The sequence below is a fragment of the Lactuca sativa genome, chromosome 4 (genome assembly GCF_002870075.4).
Source record: "Lactuca sativa cultivar Salinas chromosome 4, Lsat_Salinas_v11, whole genome shotgun sequence".
Taxonomy (NCBI): Eukaryota; Viridiplantae; Streptophyta; class Magnoliopsida; order Asterales; family Asteraceae; genus Lactuca; species Lactuca sativa.
Window position 1 is genome coordinate 237578244 of NC_056626.2, and position 15688 is coordinate 237593931.

Consider the following 15688-nt stretch of genomic DNA (forward strand, 5'->3'; position numbering starts at 1 on the left):
TTGTACTAACAGAAAATTCTGGGGTGTCTGACTTACCCAGGCCAAACCATTCTGGGGTGTTTGACGTACCCAGGTCAAACCATTATGGGGTGTTTGGCGTACCCAGATCAAGCCATTCTGGGGTGCTTGACGTACCCATCGGTCTATTTCACCCAACAACCGGGGACTATTTCACCCCCTACTACTACTACCACATAAACACATATCATGAAAGCACATAAACATAAAAGGTAACAACAAACCTAGATGAATAACACAAAGACAGTCATCTACCATACAAATCCTACTAGTGGGTCGGCATTGTGGCCGTAGACCCACCAATACTAAAAGATAACTAACCTCACACTCCTACAATCCTGTAGACACAATCCCACACTTGTTGAAGTCTCGCAGACTCATCGCAGCTGTTGGATGACAGATTCCCGAACTGTAAGCACCAAAACAACACCCAATTAATAATTGGGTCCCAACACATAACCATAATACATACTTGGATAATTACTACATTACCCTAGGCTTGGCTTATTTAGGCCCAAGGCCCAATCCATAGGCCCAAAGCCAACTAGGAATCAAAGAGGCCTATACATGGTCTTAATCTAAGGCCCAACATCATATAATCATTAAGGCCCAAACTGTGGCCCAATATTCCAAATTGGGCCCAAACCACTTACGTGGGCCTTACCCTAGGCCCGTTAGATTATTCTAGTCTAATTGCTTGATCTTGTATGGCCCATTTAATAATCCAATCATCAAGGCCCAATAGAAGGGCCCAAAAATAAACCCAAGTGGAATTAGGGTTTCTAATAACATGGTGATTAGGGTTAAGTTTCCTACTTAACGCATTAAAGACTTAATCCATTAAGTCCAATATTGCTTAGATAAATTTCCACCAATGATTATTATTTTGTATTCCAGGTTATAAATAAGTCCCGTGTGTCTCGATTAATTCCCCAAAATTAGGTTTTTGATGGCATTAGGGTTTTCCAAACCCTAATTAGGGTTTCCAACCCAAATACTAGCTCATTTATTAATTTGTTGGCTTTTAGATCAATTAGGGTTTTATTGGGCCTATTAAGCCCAATAAAATATTATTAATCCCATTAGGGTTTTATTGGGTCCATTAGAGTCCATTAAGCTTCATTGGGCCCATTTGAGCTTCTTTGGGCCCAGTAGGGTCTCAAGCACCCCAAATGAATCAACACCACGAGGCAAACCACACCGCCACCCAACACGGCGGCCGGTGGCGGCAGCCACCACCCTAGGGTGGTGGTTTCTAATTTCTTTCCATTATTTCGCTTTTGAGTTATAATTATAACGAAATATCAAAGCAACACACACTAACTAAGCTAAACATACACACACAAACAACCTTGAGGTGGCCGGCGGTGGTGCATGGCGGCAGCCACCACCTTGCGGTGGTGGTGATGCCTTTTCCTAACAAATAAACACCCACACACATGCTTTATTGAAAACGGATACTTCCATCGATCTAGCGGCGTCCGACGGCATATTCCGATGACAGCCACCATGGCCGGCTGCCATGGTGGTTCTCCACGACCCTACTCGACAGGACTTCCCCCACAGCGCACCCACGTCGCACACGAGCCTTGAACCAAACCATCACTCACCGGTGATAACAGGAAACGCCATGAGTTCCTCCACCCACAAGGCGACAGGCGACAAGATGAATACAAGAAGAAGAAGAACAATAGCAGCGATTTGGAACAGTTACAACAACCGTGGTGGTTGATTCGTGATGTCAGCAACAAAGGTGGCACCGGAGGAAAGCGAGATTGCGACTTCGTCGATCATTACACCCACCGGCGGCGACATTTGAGGTTGCTTGGCAGTTGGCTCACGACTCCGACCATGGCTACGAGGCAGTCGATCGGTCTTTGGCATGCTTTGGGTTCATCGGCACGAGTCGGGGGGAAACATCTTCGGTGGCACACAACTCGGTCGATGGGAGGTGTGGCATCACCGGCTAAGGGGTCATAAGGATGGCGGCTAATGAAGAAACGATTAGGGTTAGGGTTTTGGGAGGTCGGTTCATGGTGATGGGTTAAATACCCGCATCTCATACAAACTTTCTACAGATTTGTCACAACCAGCCACTCCTTACCATATCTTTTCCAAACTAAGCCCAAATTTTGCCTTTTCTACCCCAGCTTCGGAAATTCCCTTCAAATTTGATACCTGATTTACCAAACTGCCCCTAGGCCTCTAAAATCTCTTCCATGAAGTCCCAATAATTACCCTTAGTCCATGCCTTCCATAAGACTTACAAATTAAGTCCGGATTTTACACTTTTAACCCCCAGTCTCTTAAAGTGTGACAATTAGCTCTACGAGACCATCATTTGATATATAGTTATTTATTTTAGGGCTTCTATTCATTCATTAATTTATTTAACTAACTAATAAATAAACGGGTGTTACAACGTCTTTGTGCTCCAACATATGGTTTGAACAAGTAACAACATAAGCAATATGCAACATTTTGATTTACACTATATTCTAGCCATGTATAATATTTATTAACATTAAACCAGGCAACATTGAATCTTTGTGGTTTGTTGCCAAAAAGAGTGCAAGAAAACTCATGCGATTTAGGTTGACAATGCCCTTTTAAAAGGTATGCTCTTCGAACTTCATCTCGAACATTAAAATCATAATATAAAATCCTAGTCCTCATTCCAGGGTCTAAGGAAAGATCTGTTAAATTCATTTCCACACGGTTATGTTTAGAAAAATCAACATTAAATGCCTCTGAAGAATCCAAAACTTTTCACTTTGTTACATATTTATCCATGCCTAGAAAATAACAAGTAATTAATAAATAATAAGCATTGTTTCTTATAATAAACATAAGAATGCATAAACAGAAAAACAACAGGAAAAATGGGGATAAAACAACAAAAGGAAAAATGGCGACAAAACAAACACTGCCACTTTCTTCTTTCTTTTACTTCAATAAAACAAATACTCACTTTCTTCTTTCATTTACTACAATAAAGCAGAGGGATGGGGCTGCTGCATCTTTTCCCCACAAGTGGTTGGGATTAGTTTAATATTCAAAAGGAAATTGGCGTCCAACAAAACAAATAAAGAAGTGATATTAATTTAATATTTATCAGTAGGGACAGGGGACATATCCTAAATAAACACAACCAACATTATACCCTAATTTTGTTCATAATATTATGTTTACAACACAATAACTTGTTCGCTGCTCAATTGCTCCGATCTCCAACTCTGCACGTTTCTACCTGAGCAAAGGGGAATTTGGGTATCCTAGCTAGTAAAAAAAAATCAAAAAGCTGAGGGTGGGTCTGGGCTAATATATAGTAATGTTGACTTGTACCATTTTAAGATTGATATAAAGCAACTATATATTATGCGTGCAACATAGCTCTGATAAGACAATGTTAGTGTAATTAAACAACACTAAGTTAAGGAGGGGAAATTTTCACCCTAAGACTCTGGTATTATCGATGCTTAAAATGTAAACAAGGGATGGCTCTATATACAGAGCATATATACAAGCGAAAGTAACTAGAAAACATTGCATGAAATAATTAAGGAAAATCCAAAACAAAGTAGTATGACTAATAATTAGCAAGCTGTTGATAAGATAGTAAGAAGAGTTTCTGATTTAATTTTTGGGGATTGTCTTGGAATCATTCATGAATAAGACTAGAGTGTGGGCACATGGTTAGTGGCAGCAAGGGTTGGTAGATGATTTGAAGCAGAGGTATCATGCAGCAACAGGGTACATATCAAGGGATAAACGAGGCGCCAGAAGGACCTCAAGTGGGATTGCTTTGCTGATAGTCACTCCCGGGGTTTCACTCATATCAATGGGTTCATTCGATGGCTTTTTAAGCACAAATTGTTGTATTAAAGTAGCTAAAGTTATATGCAAAGACCGAAGAGCAAACGGAATAGCAGGGCATACTCTTCTACCACTACCGAAAGGAATCAATTCATAATTGTTTCCCCTGACATCAACATGTTTATGACTTGTCAAGAATCTTTCTGGCTGAAATTCTTCAGGATCTGACCATTTATTAGGATCATGTTGAATTTTCCAAAGATTAGTCAATAAACGTGTGCCTTTAGGGATTTTGTAGCCACCAATAATGCAATCCTCCATGGACTCATGAGGAAGGCTTAGAGGTCCAGGCGGGTATAAACGCAGTGTTTCTTTAACGATTGCATCAAGGTAAACAAGGTTCTTTAGGTCGGACTCCTCTACTGCTCTCTTCCTTCCAACATGCTCATCCAATTCATCTTGGGCAAGTTTTAATACTCTTGGGTTGTTGAGCAACAAACATAAAGCCCATGTTAATGTTGCAGATGATGTGTCCAAGCCCGCAGCTAAAACAGTCTGCAAGTTTGAAGTAAAACAAATTTCTTGTATTAGGTTTCAAGCAACATGTTGATAATTTTGTGGAAATATTATAAAAGAATGTGGAAGAAACTATAAACGATTAAAAAACTTTATTAATAGCATTGGTGATGTATAAGACAAAATAATGATGATGAGACAAAGATTATAAGGTGTTTACCAAACATGTAGCCTTGATTATGGTATCATGGTCAAAACCACGGAATTCCTCTGGGGAGGCACCTTCAAGAACGGAAATAAGAACATCCATGAAGACTTGGCTTCTTTCATGTTGCTGCGCATGCTTTTCCTCGGCTCTCACTCTCTTGTGATCCTCTAGCCATCCTGTAACAATTCCGTACATCTCTTCTCCTGTCATCTTCATTTTTTTCTCGTTGTTGGAATCCTAAGTCAAGTAGGACTTGGAGACCAAGTAATAGCAACCTAGTTTTTAGGAAATCATAAACAAGTAGGTTTTTAGTTTCCTAATTGTAAACTAATTCTACAAGTTGGTAGTATATATATGTATAGATACCGAGTTATGGTTTGTACGTACATACACACACAAAACACAATATAGGTTTTGAGTTATTTTCCTATTAATCAAAGAGTTATTTTGATTATCTGTGTTTTCAATCTTGAATTGGTATCAGAGCCTTGAGATCAATTCTTACCTGTTGACGAGTAAGGTCAACATGGCTGATACAGGGGGCGATGGAGGACCGGTGACTGTGAAAGAAACCGGATCAACTTCTGTTCAGTGTCCCATGTTAAATTCCACGAATTACATGGTCTGGTCACTAAGGATGAAGGTAGTTTTAAGAATTCATAAGGCTTGGAGTGTGATTGACCCTGGAACAGAAGAGAATGAAGAGAAGAACTACCTGGCAATCGGATTGTTGTATCAAGCAGTCCCTGAATCCTTGATTATGCAGATCGGAGATGTGGATTCGGCAAAAACTTTATGGGATACGATTAAGGCTCGTCATGTTGGGGCCGACCGTGTAAAAGAAGCGCGCCTGCAAACCCTAACCGCCGAGTTTGATCGACTCAAGATGTTGGAATCGGAGTCAATTGATGAGTACGCCGGAAAATTGACCTGTATCGCCTCGAAATCAGCAGCCCTCGGAGAAACCATTGATGAATCCAAGTTAGTAAAGAAATTTCTGAAAACTCTTCCCCGATCAAAATTCATCCATATCGTCGCCTCTCTTGAACAAGTATTGGACCTAAAAACGGTGGGATTTGAAGATGTCGTCGGAAGGCTCAAAGCTTACGAAGAGAGAATTAGGGAGGATGAGGTGAGTGATGGAGAACAATCGAAGGTGATGTTTGCGAAGAAGGCGACTGGATCTCAAAGTGGAACGAAGGGAAACTGGAAGGGATCGAGTGGATCTACTGGGCACTATCAGACAAACGGATCAAATGGGTCAAAAGGAAACGGGTCAAACCAATACAAAACCAAAAGGTCCAATAATACGAGCCCAAATTCAAATAAACCCAATAATACTAATGACCCAAACCAAAAAATTAAGAATAAGAAGGATCGTTCAAAAGTTATTTGTTACCGATGCGATAAGCCGGGTCACTTTGCGTCTCAATGTCCGGACCGAATCAAAAAATTACAAGAAAATAATTTTATTGAATATGACGATACCGACGATGCCGTATTTTTACATGAGACCGTATTTTTGAATGAAGAGAAGGTGATACCGTCTCGATACGACTCACAAGAAAACGATGTGTGGTATTTGGATAATGGGGCGAGCAATCACATGACGGGGAACCGGTCATTTTTTTCCGAACTTGACGAAAACATAACCGGGAAGGTTAAATTTGGAGATAATTCGTGTGTAAAAATCAAGGGAAAAGGTGCTATACTTTTCCAAGGCAAGAAAGGTCAACAAAGGCTGATGACGGAAATTTACTACATTCCGGATCTCAAGAACAACATTATAAGCCTCGGACAAGCAACTGAAGCCGGGTGTGATATTCGAATGAAAGACAACTTTTTAACCATGCACGATGCCGATAATTGCTTATTAATGAAAGTACAAAGAACTTCAAACCGCCTTTATAAAATAAAATTACAGATTGGAGTTCCTATTTGCCTACATTCAAGACTAAGTGAAGATGCGTGGCGATGGCATGCAAGACTTGGGCACATCAATTTCGAGTCAATGAAAAAGATGTCCAAAAAAGGTTTAGTCAAAGGGTTACCAAAATTAGATCATGAGAATCAATTATGTGAATCATGCTTAGTCGGCAAGCAAACGAGAAAGTCCTTCCCAACCATGACGACATACAAAGCGAAACAACCATTGGAGCTTGTTCACGGAGATTTATGCGGTCCGATCACGCCGGCAACCAAGGGTCAAAATAGGTACATTTTTACACTAATTGATGATTTTTCACGATTTATGTGGATTTATCTCATAAAAGAAAAGAGTGAGGCGTTTACACACTTCAAAAAATTCAAAGCTTTGGTGGAAAATGAAATTGGAAAGCCTTTGAAAGTGTTTAGAAGTGATCGAGGAGGTGAGTTTACCTCTCTCGAGTTTAATTCCTTTTGTGAGCAAAACGGAGTTAAACGCCATCTCACCGCCCCATACTCTCCACAACAAAACGGAATTGTGGAACGAAGAAACCGAACTCTTATGGACATGACACGAAGTATAATGAAGGCAATGCATGTTCCAAACTACTTATGGGGAGAAGCGGTAAATCACTCAACAAATCTAATCAATCGAGTTTACACAAGAGTCCTTGGTGATACAACTCCATATGAAAAATTGTACAAAAGAAAACCGAATTTAGAAAATGTTCGTATATTTGGGTGTCTGGCACATGCAAAAGTTGAACCGGTTAATCAAAAGAAGTTGGATGCAAGATCAAGACCACTAGTACATGTTGGTTCCGAACCGGGTACGAAAGCCTACCGGTTATTCAACCCGGTAACACAAAAAATAATCGTGAGTCGAGATGTTATTTTTGATGAAACCAAAGGGTGGGATTGGATTAAAGAAGCAGGAATCAACAATGAAGAACCGGGTTCATTCATAATACCATGGGACTATCCAAGAGAAGATGTGAACAACAACCAAGGAAACGATGTAAACAATGATCCAATTGAATCGGATCAAGAGATTGGAGACGGAGCGGATGTACAAGATAATGAACCACTAAGTCCGGTAAATAATAATGATCAACAAGGAGCTGCAAACCAAAGACCTTCAAGAGCAAGAGTACCTCCAAGACGATTCCAAGATTATGAGCTTGATCTTGACAATCTCGAAGAACTCCTTCTAACAACCAATGACGAGCCAGTATCGGTTGAAGAAGCGAAGAAAGAACCAGAATGGGTCAAGGCCATGGATGCGGAAATCAAGTCGATAAACAAAAATAATACTTGGACTCTTGTAAACAGACCTATGGGGGTGAAACCAATTGGACTCAAGTGGGTGTTCAAATTAAAGAAAAATGCAGATGGCACCATTAATAAATACAAGGCAAGGTTAGTCGCTAAAGGTTACGTGCAACAACCCGGTATTGATTTTCAGGAAGTGTTTGCCCCGGTAGCTCGAATTGAAACTATTCGATTTCTTATAGCCTTAGCAGCTACTCATGGGTGGGAGCTTCACCACTTAGATGTAAAAACAGCATTCTTACATGGAGAATTAAAAGAAACTGTTTATGTGTCACAACCGGAAGGCTATATAAAGAAGGGCAACGAGCATAAAGTATATCGCCTTACAAAAGCACTATATGGTCTAAAACAAGCACCTCGAGCATGGAACACGAAGCTTGATGGGATTTTGAAGAATATGAAATTTCAAAAATGCATGAAAGAACCATCGGTGTACCGGAAATGTGAAGGATCTAACTTGCTAATTTTAGCAATTTATGTTGATGACTTATTTGTCACAGGTACAAACTTGAGCATGATCAAGAGGTTCAAATTAGAGATGTCCAAGAACTTTGAAATGTCGGATCTTGGAAGATTAACTTATTACCTTGGCATTGAAGTTAAGCAAGAAGAATCGGGGATTACTATAAACCAAGAAGCATATGCTAAACGCATTTTAAAAGAAGCCGGTTTATATGATTGCAATCCAACCCACATACCGATGGAACCGGGAAATAAATTGTCAAAGGCCGAGGATGAACCCGAAATCGACCCAACACAATATAGAAAAGTGGTAGGATGCCATAGATACCTCTTGCAAACAAGACCCGATATGGCATATGCGGTTGGAGTTGTTAGTCGATATATGCAAAGTCCAAGAGAATCACATGGTGGTGCAATCAAACACATTCTAAGGTACTTACGAGGAACAACTGGATACGGAATTAAGTACGAAAGAATGGGACAAAAGCGGCTTATTGGTTATAGTGATAGTAGTCACAATGTTGACCCGGATGACGGAAGAAGCACAACCGGTCACATTTTCTACTATGGGTCATCACCAATTACATGGTGTTCACAAAAGCAAGACACCGTTGCTTTATCATCTTGTGAGGCTGAGTTCATGGCAGCCACAGCGAGTGCATGTCAAGCAATATGGCTTCAAGATTTGCTTGGGGAAATAATGAACAAAGCACAAGAGAAAGTTATTCTTAGAGTTGATAACAAGTCGGCTATCGAACTAACTAAAAATCCCGTTTTTCATGGAAGGAGTAAGCACATTCACACAAGGTTTCACTTTATTCGTAATTGTGTCGAAAAGGAACAAGTGGAGGTGGAATACATTCCCGGTGAAGAACAAAGGGCGGATATTCTTACGAAACCATTAGCTCGAACCAAGTTCAAGGAAATGCGGAGCTTGATCGGGGTTGAAGAATTCTCTAGAAGGACTTAGAGATTCGGGGGTGATTGTTGGAATCCTAAGTCAAGTAGGACTTGGAGACCAAGTAATAGCAACCTAGTTTTTAGGAAATCATAAACAAGTAGGTTTTTAGTTTCCTAATTGTAAACTAATTCTACAAGTTGGTAGTATATATATGTATAGATACCGAGTTATGGTTTGTACGTACATACACACACAAAACACAATATAGGTTTTGAGTTATTTTCCTATTAATCAAAGAGTTATTTTGATTATCTGTGTTTTCAATCTTGACTCGTATCCTCCCAGGTCCAATGGCTTCAGATATGGAATAAAATCAGACACCACAAATGTGCCCAACAACACAAAGAATTTCCTTATCACTTTTTGAAATCGAACACCTTCTTTGTCATCAGGTGAAAACCTTTTTCCTGAAACAACCCTGACGACAACATTTAATATCAAGTTCTGAAACAATTGTTTCATATCCACCTTTACCATGTCGGAACTTCCACTCTCTTTATTCTTTACCCAAGCGTTATATATATCTTCCATGGATGCTTTAACCTCTGAAGAACGAAGAGGTCCAAGCATCTCCACACGTCGCTGAGAGAGAACCTCCAGAGTCATGATCTTGCGCACTTGTCGCCAGTAGTCCCCATAAGGAGCTAGAGCCAAAATGGCATACTTATAGCCCATGTGTTCTACTGCCATTGACTTGGGTCGACTTGCAAACACCTTATCGTTTGTGGTAAAGCACTCTTTCGCCATCTCAGCGCTACTCACCACCAAAACATTGTGAACACCAAGCTTGATGCTGAAAATAGGGCCATATTTATCTGCCAATCCACCTAAGACCCTGTGAGGTAGTTCAGGTCCACCTAGAAGGCGCAGGTGTCCGATTACTGGCCATCGGCCCTTGACTTGAGGTGGTTCTGTGTTTTTCACTCTCTTTCCTTTAAAGCTTTGCAGCAGGAATTTTAGTAGAAAACAAAAAACAATTGCGGTTATAGTCGCTGAAAATGGGAGAAACAACTCCATGTTTTCTACGTCCAGAAGAAAAAATTATGAGGGTGATGATACATAGGTTTCATAATATATAGAGATGGAACTCCCTGGCTGGCAGTGGCTGCCAACATTTTATATATTCAAATTGAATGCTAATATAAAAGTCAACAAAGTGGGCTGAAAAGTTTGTTGGATACAATTGTGTTATTAAACGTAATGATCATGCATGTAGCATAAACATATACTTAAGAAGGGAATATAATTTAAGAATGACATATACATTTCTTGGTCTTGTGCCAAAAAAAACGATAGAATCTTTCTGTTGTTGAATTAGATGTATTTTGACCAAATTAAATTTCATCTATTTATCACCTAATGGCGTTAATATCAAAATCTTTCATTTAAATTCCTTTGAATTCGTATGCATTCCATGACACAAGGTTGATCTTAATTTATTTTCTAAGCAATAATGTATATGATTCGCACTAAATATTTTTTTTTTAAATTGCAATTTTATAAAAAGAAAAAAGGCATCTGCTTCTACATGAGCAAGGTATAATGAAAGAAATTGAAAAAAAATATTTAATCGCATAACAACCTTAGCACACAGTGAAATCCAATTGCCTCAAATAAAGAACCTAAACTCTAGAATTATATATGAAAACTAGCCAAGAATCAAATCCCAACAAACTCCATAAGTAATCCAACGTATGATGACCACCTTAACGTGTATGAACTTTTGATGAAAATGAAAATGTTTGAACGGAACAAATGATCAATCAATCATAAGGTGACCATGACTTCTCTAGTTACGCCAACTCTCTATCTCAACTAGCATTAGTGCTGGAAAATGAAAGCGGGTGAAAGATTCAATCAAAACTGTTGGGGTGTGAAGTCTTGTCCATCATGGAGCACTTACAACAAAAAATGTAACTTGCCGACGATAAAAAAAAAACGTCGCAACTGATGCTTGTATCGTCGCTAATACCTTTAGCGATGACATCTCGTGTCGTTGCTAAAGGGTGGTCGTTATTACCTCGCAGCTAATACTCATTTGTTGTCGCAAATGGCACTGTCCCTAATACTCTCCGTCGGTAAATGTCTCTTTCATCACTATTGGCGTCATCTCTATTGATATTCCAGCAATCATTCAGAGTGTTTCCTAATACTCTTCCTGGAATCAGTTGACGTCACAATTTGTCAATGTGGTCCATAAATGCGTACCTCTGTGGGTTCATCAAGGACTTTTCGGCATGCAGGATGGCATATATGATCCTTGATAACCCAAACACTAGCAGGAAACCGAACTGAGATCAAACTTATCCAAACTTACTCATAACTCCAACGCGATACGTATCCCCAACATCCATCTAGTAGCAATAGAAGATGACATACCCGCAACATCTAGAGGAATACTAATCACCTTCTGCTGACATGATCAACCCTGCTACCCCGAAGTAGCTTAAACCCGCAGAGCGACAAACTCCCTTATGCATTGTCCTGTACGTGTTGCACTGACTCAGGCCCTGCTGGCCTTTCACCCGAGGATTAGAAGAAATGGGTCTCTTCCCGGGACCCTATACTATACGCACCTAGCACGAACCTTTTCTCAAAGTGCTCCAAATCGATCTCGTATCTATAAACTCTTGGAAGTCAGATCCTTCAGGGTCTAACACCCTGTCACGCTCGCTAGCTCACTTTCCAATGGCCAAGCTGCAACACTGGAACATCCTCTGTCCCCAAACCGGGTCACTAAATCTTCCCCGAAGCTTCTCAGATTCTTCAAGACTCACACTGATTCGAGTATTGATCCTGTGCTTTCAGTAGTACGGGCCTAATACTACCTTCCACGCCTATCCATACTTTCCTCAGCAATCCTCCCGAATCCTCTAAGTCACTTCCTCAAACTGGTACACCCAAGTCTCACGGAGCCTCACTACTATCCCACTCAAACATATCCTAGGCTTTCCTAGGTTCCCGAACCCACCCAGTCCTCAACTACTGAAAGATTCCCAATAATGTCAACTAGCTACCTCATGAATATAGCCACATGCAACAGAGATCAGATAATCCTTCATGTAACAGACTCATCCCTATAACGATTAGACTCAAACGAGAGCTGGGCAATAGGGTCGAATCTATCACTCTGAGATTATCCAGCCTGTGCCACATGTGACTTAGCATATTCACTTAATAGCTAAATCACATTACTAAAAGTCCCACAAAGCACAAAGCAAGAAGCATTCAGACAATGGAAAATCTAACCATCATATTCTAATCAAATCATTCTATCCTCTAATCAGGAATTTGTACATGTAATTCAAAGGCTCATACAATCAGGCATAACCTAAACAGGCTATCCTATTACCGACTGATAAGTACTAACATGCAAGTCTACAAGCACATACAATAGGCATATAAGGCATCCTCCCTATATCCTTAGCCCTAATCTAGCATGCAGTTCTCATAATCATATCATATCATAACATCTCATAACATGTATGGATATCTTGGGGAAGACTTACTTGAGCTTGGCTGGTTGCACGCATCACACACCTTGGTCTTTTCTCTTTTCAAACTTTTGTTATAAAATGATTTTACTTTTGAAAATTTTCATACCATGTTCTTAGTTTGAGTTCATACACACCCGAGAGTGTGCCCGAATCCCTCAAACCAAGGCTCTGATACCAACTTGTATCATCCCAAAAATAAAGGCCAAAAATTTCATTTTTAAATACGTTATTAGAAAACCAACAGTGTAATAAAACTTTCGTAATATCATGTCATGTCAAAACTAAAGTAGAAATAGTCAAAACATATTATCATAAGACAATATCAGAGTGTAATCCCAAAGATCTCATGTGCGGAAAACCATAGTGTGATGCACTGCGATCGAGCCGACTCCTTTCCTTTGAAAACGAACTACCTGAAACCAAAACTAAAAATCGTAAGCACAAAGCTTAGTGAGTTCCCCCATCATACCACATACCATACTATATATTTTGAGGAAATTATGGGGTGCCTAACTTACCCATGTCTAACCATTCTGGGGTGTTTGACGTACCCAGGTCAAGCCATTCTAGGGTGCATGACGTACCAGTCGGTCTATTTCACCCAACAACCGGGGACTATTTCACCCCTACTACTACCATATAACACATAGCATAACATATTGTACTAACAGAAAATTCTGGGGTGTCTGACTTACCCAGGCCAAACCATTCTGGGGTGTTTGACGTACCCAGGTCAAACCATTATGGGGTGTTTGGCGTACCCAGATCAAGCCATTCTGGGGTGCTTGACGTACCCATCGGTCTATTTCACCCAACAACCGGGGACTATTTCACCCCCTACTACTACTACCACATAAACACATATCATGAAAGCACATAAACATAAAAGGTAACAACAAACCTAGATGAATAACACAAAGACAGTCATCTACCATACAAATCCTACTAGTGGGTCGGCATTGTGGCCGTAGACCCACCAATACTAAAAGATAACTAACCTCACACTCCTACAATCCTGTAGACACAATCCCACACTTGTTGAAGTCTCGCAGACTCATCGCAGCTGTTGGATGACAGATTCCCGAACTGTAAGCACCAAAACAACACCCAATTAATAATTGGGTCCCAACACATAACCATAATACATACTTGGATAATTACTACATTACCCTAGGCTTGGCTTATTTAGGCCCAAGGCCCAATCCATAGGCCCAAAGCCAACTAGGAATCAAAGAGGCCTATACATGGTCTTAATCTAAGGCCTAACATCATATAATCATTAAGGCCCAAACTGTGGCCCAATATTCCAAATTGGGCCCAAACCACTTACGTGGGCCTTACCCTAGGCCCGTTAGATTATTCTAGTCTAATTGCTTGATCTTGTATGGCCCATTTAATAATCCAATCATCAAGGCCCAATAGAAGGGCCCAAAAATAAACCCAAGTGGAATTAGGGTTTCTAATAACATGGTGATTAGGGTTAAGTTTCCTACTTAACGCATTAAAGACTTAATCCATTAAGTCCAATATTGCTTAGATAAATTTCCACCAATGATTATTATTTTGTATTCCAGGTTATAAATAAGTCCCGTGTGTCTCGATTAATTCCCCAAAATTAGGTTTTTGATGGCATTAGGGTTTTCCAAACCCTAATTAGGGTTTCCAACCCAAATACTAGCTCATTTATTAATTTGTTGGCTTTTAGATCAATTAGGGTTTTATTGGGCCTATTAAGCCCAATAAAATATTATTAATCCCATTAGGGTTTTATTGGGTCCATTAGAGTCCATTAAGCTTCATTGGGCCCATTTGAGCTTCTTTGGGCCCAGTAGGGTCTCAAGCACCCCAAATGAATCAACACCACGAGGCAAACCACACCGCCACCCAACACGGCGGCCGGTGGCGGCAGCCACCACCCTAGGGTGGTGGTTTCTAATTTCTTTCCATTATTTCGCTTTTGAGTTATAATTATAACGAAATATCAAAGCAACACACACTAACTAAGCTAAACATACACACACAAACAACCTTGAGGTGGCCGGCGGTGGTGCATGGCGGCAGCCACCACCTTGCGGTGGTGGTGATGCCTTTTCCTAACAAATAAACACCCACACACATGCTTTATTGAAAACGGATACTTCCATCGATCTAGCGGCGTCCGACGGCATATTCCGATGACAGCCACCATGGCCGGCTGCCATGGTGGTTCTCCACGACCCTACTCGACAGGACTTCCCCCACAGCGCACCCACGTCGCACACGAGCCTTGAACCAAACCATCACTCACCGGTGATAACAGAAACGCCATGAGTTCCTCCACCCACAAGGCGACAGGCGACAAGATGAATACAAGAAGAAGAAGAACAATAGCAGCGATTTGGAACAGTTACAACAACCGTGGTGGTTGATTCGTGATGTCAGCAACAAAGGTGGCACCGGAGGAAAGCGAGATTGCGACTTCGTCGATCATTACACCCACCGGGCGGCGACATTTGAGGTTGCTTGGCAGTTGGCTCACGACTCCGACCATGGCTACGAGGCAGTCGATCGGTCTTTGGCATGCTTTGGGTTCATCGGCACGAGTCGGGGGGAAACATCTTCGGTGGCACACAACTCGGTCGATGGGAGGTGTGGCATCACCGGCTAAGGGGTCATAAGGATGGCGGCTAATGAAGAAACGATTAGGGTTAGGGTTTTTGGGAGGTCGGTTCATGGTGATGGGTTAAATACCCGCATCTCATACAAACTTTCTACAGATTTGTCACAACCAGCCACTCCTTACCATATCTTTTCCAAACTAAGCCCAAATTTTGCCTTTTCTACCCCAGCTTCGGAAATTCCCTTCAAATTTGATACCTGATTTACCAAACTGCCCCTAGGCCTCTAAAATCTCTTCCATGAAGTCCCAATAATTACCCTTAGTCCATGCCTTCCATAAGACTTACAAATTAA

At 40.7% G+C, this 15688-nt stretch overlaps 2 protein-coding genes across 2 annotated transcripts in view; both read right to left on the reverse strand.

Annotated features, from left to right (window-relative positions):
* Positions 1–3587: 3587 nt before the first annotated feature.
* On the reverse strand, positions 3588–10325 carry LOC128133597 (cytochrome P450 CYP82D47-like). Its single transcript, XM_052771098.1, has 4 exons — positions 9511–10325; positions 5064–5118; positions 4571–4795; positions 3588–4389 (listed from the first exon to the last, which is right to left on the reverse strand). The coding sequence occupies exons 1-4, from the start codon at positions 10254–10256 to the stop codon at positions 3757–3759; spliced, it is 1659 nt and encodes a 552-aa protein (XP_052627058.1). The 5' UTR covers positions 10257–10325; the 3' UTR covers positions 3588–3756.
* Positions 10326–14736: 4411 nt separating this feature from the next.
* The window catches only part of LOC128133598 (cytochrome P450 82A1-like), a 1706-nt gene continuing 754 nt past the window's right edge, over positions 14737–15688 (reverse strand). The window contains exon 2 of the mRNA XM_052771099.1: positions 14737–14829. Coding sequence (XP_052627059.1) covers positions 14737–14829 — 93 coding nt within the window. The remainder of the gene's footprint in view (positions 14830–15688) is intronic.

What these genes read in the sequence shown, in the direction of transcription:
- LOC128133597 (XM_052771098.1), bottom strand. Translation starts at nt 10,256, where the DNA reads ATGGAGTTGTTTCTCCCATTTTCAGCGACTATAACCGCAATTGTTTTT. An exon ending in TTGACCTTACTCGTCAACAG is followed by an intron (nt 4,796 to 5,063) that starts GTAAGAATTGAT and finishes TACTTGACTTAG; the next exon opens with GATTCCAACAACGAGAAAAA. An exon ending in TAATCAAGGCTACATGTTTG is followed by an intron (nt 4,390 to 4,570) that starts GTAAACACCTTA and finishes TCAAACTTGCAG; the next exon opens with ACTGTTTTAGCTGCGGGCTT.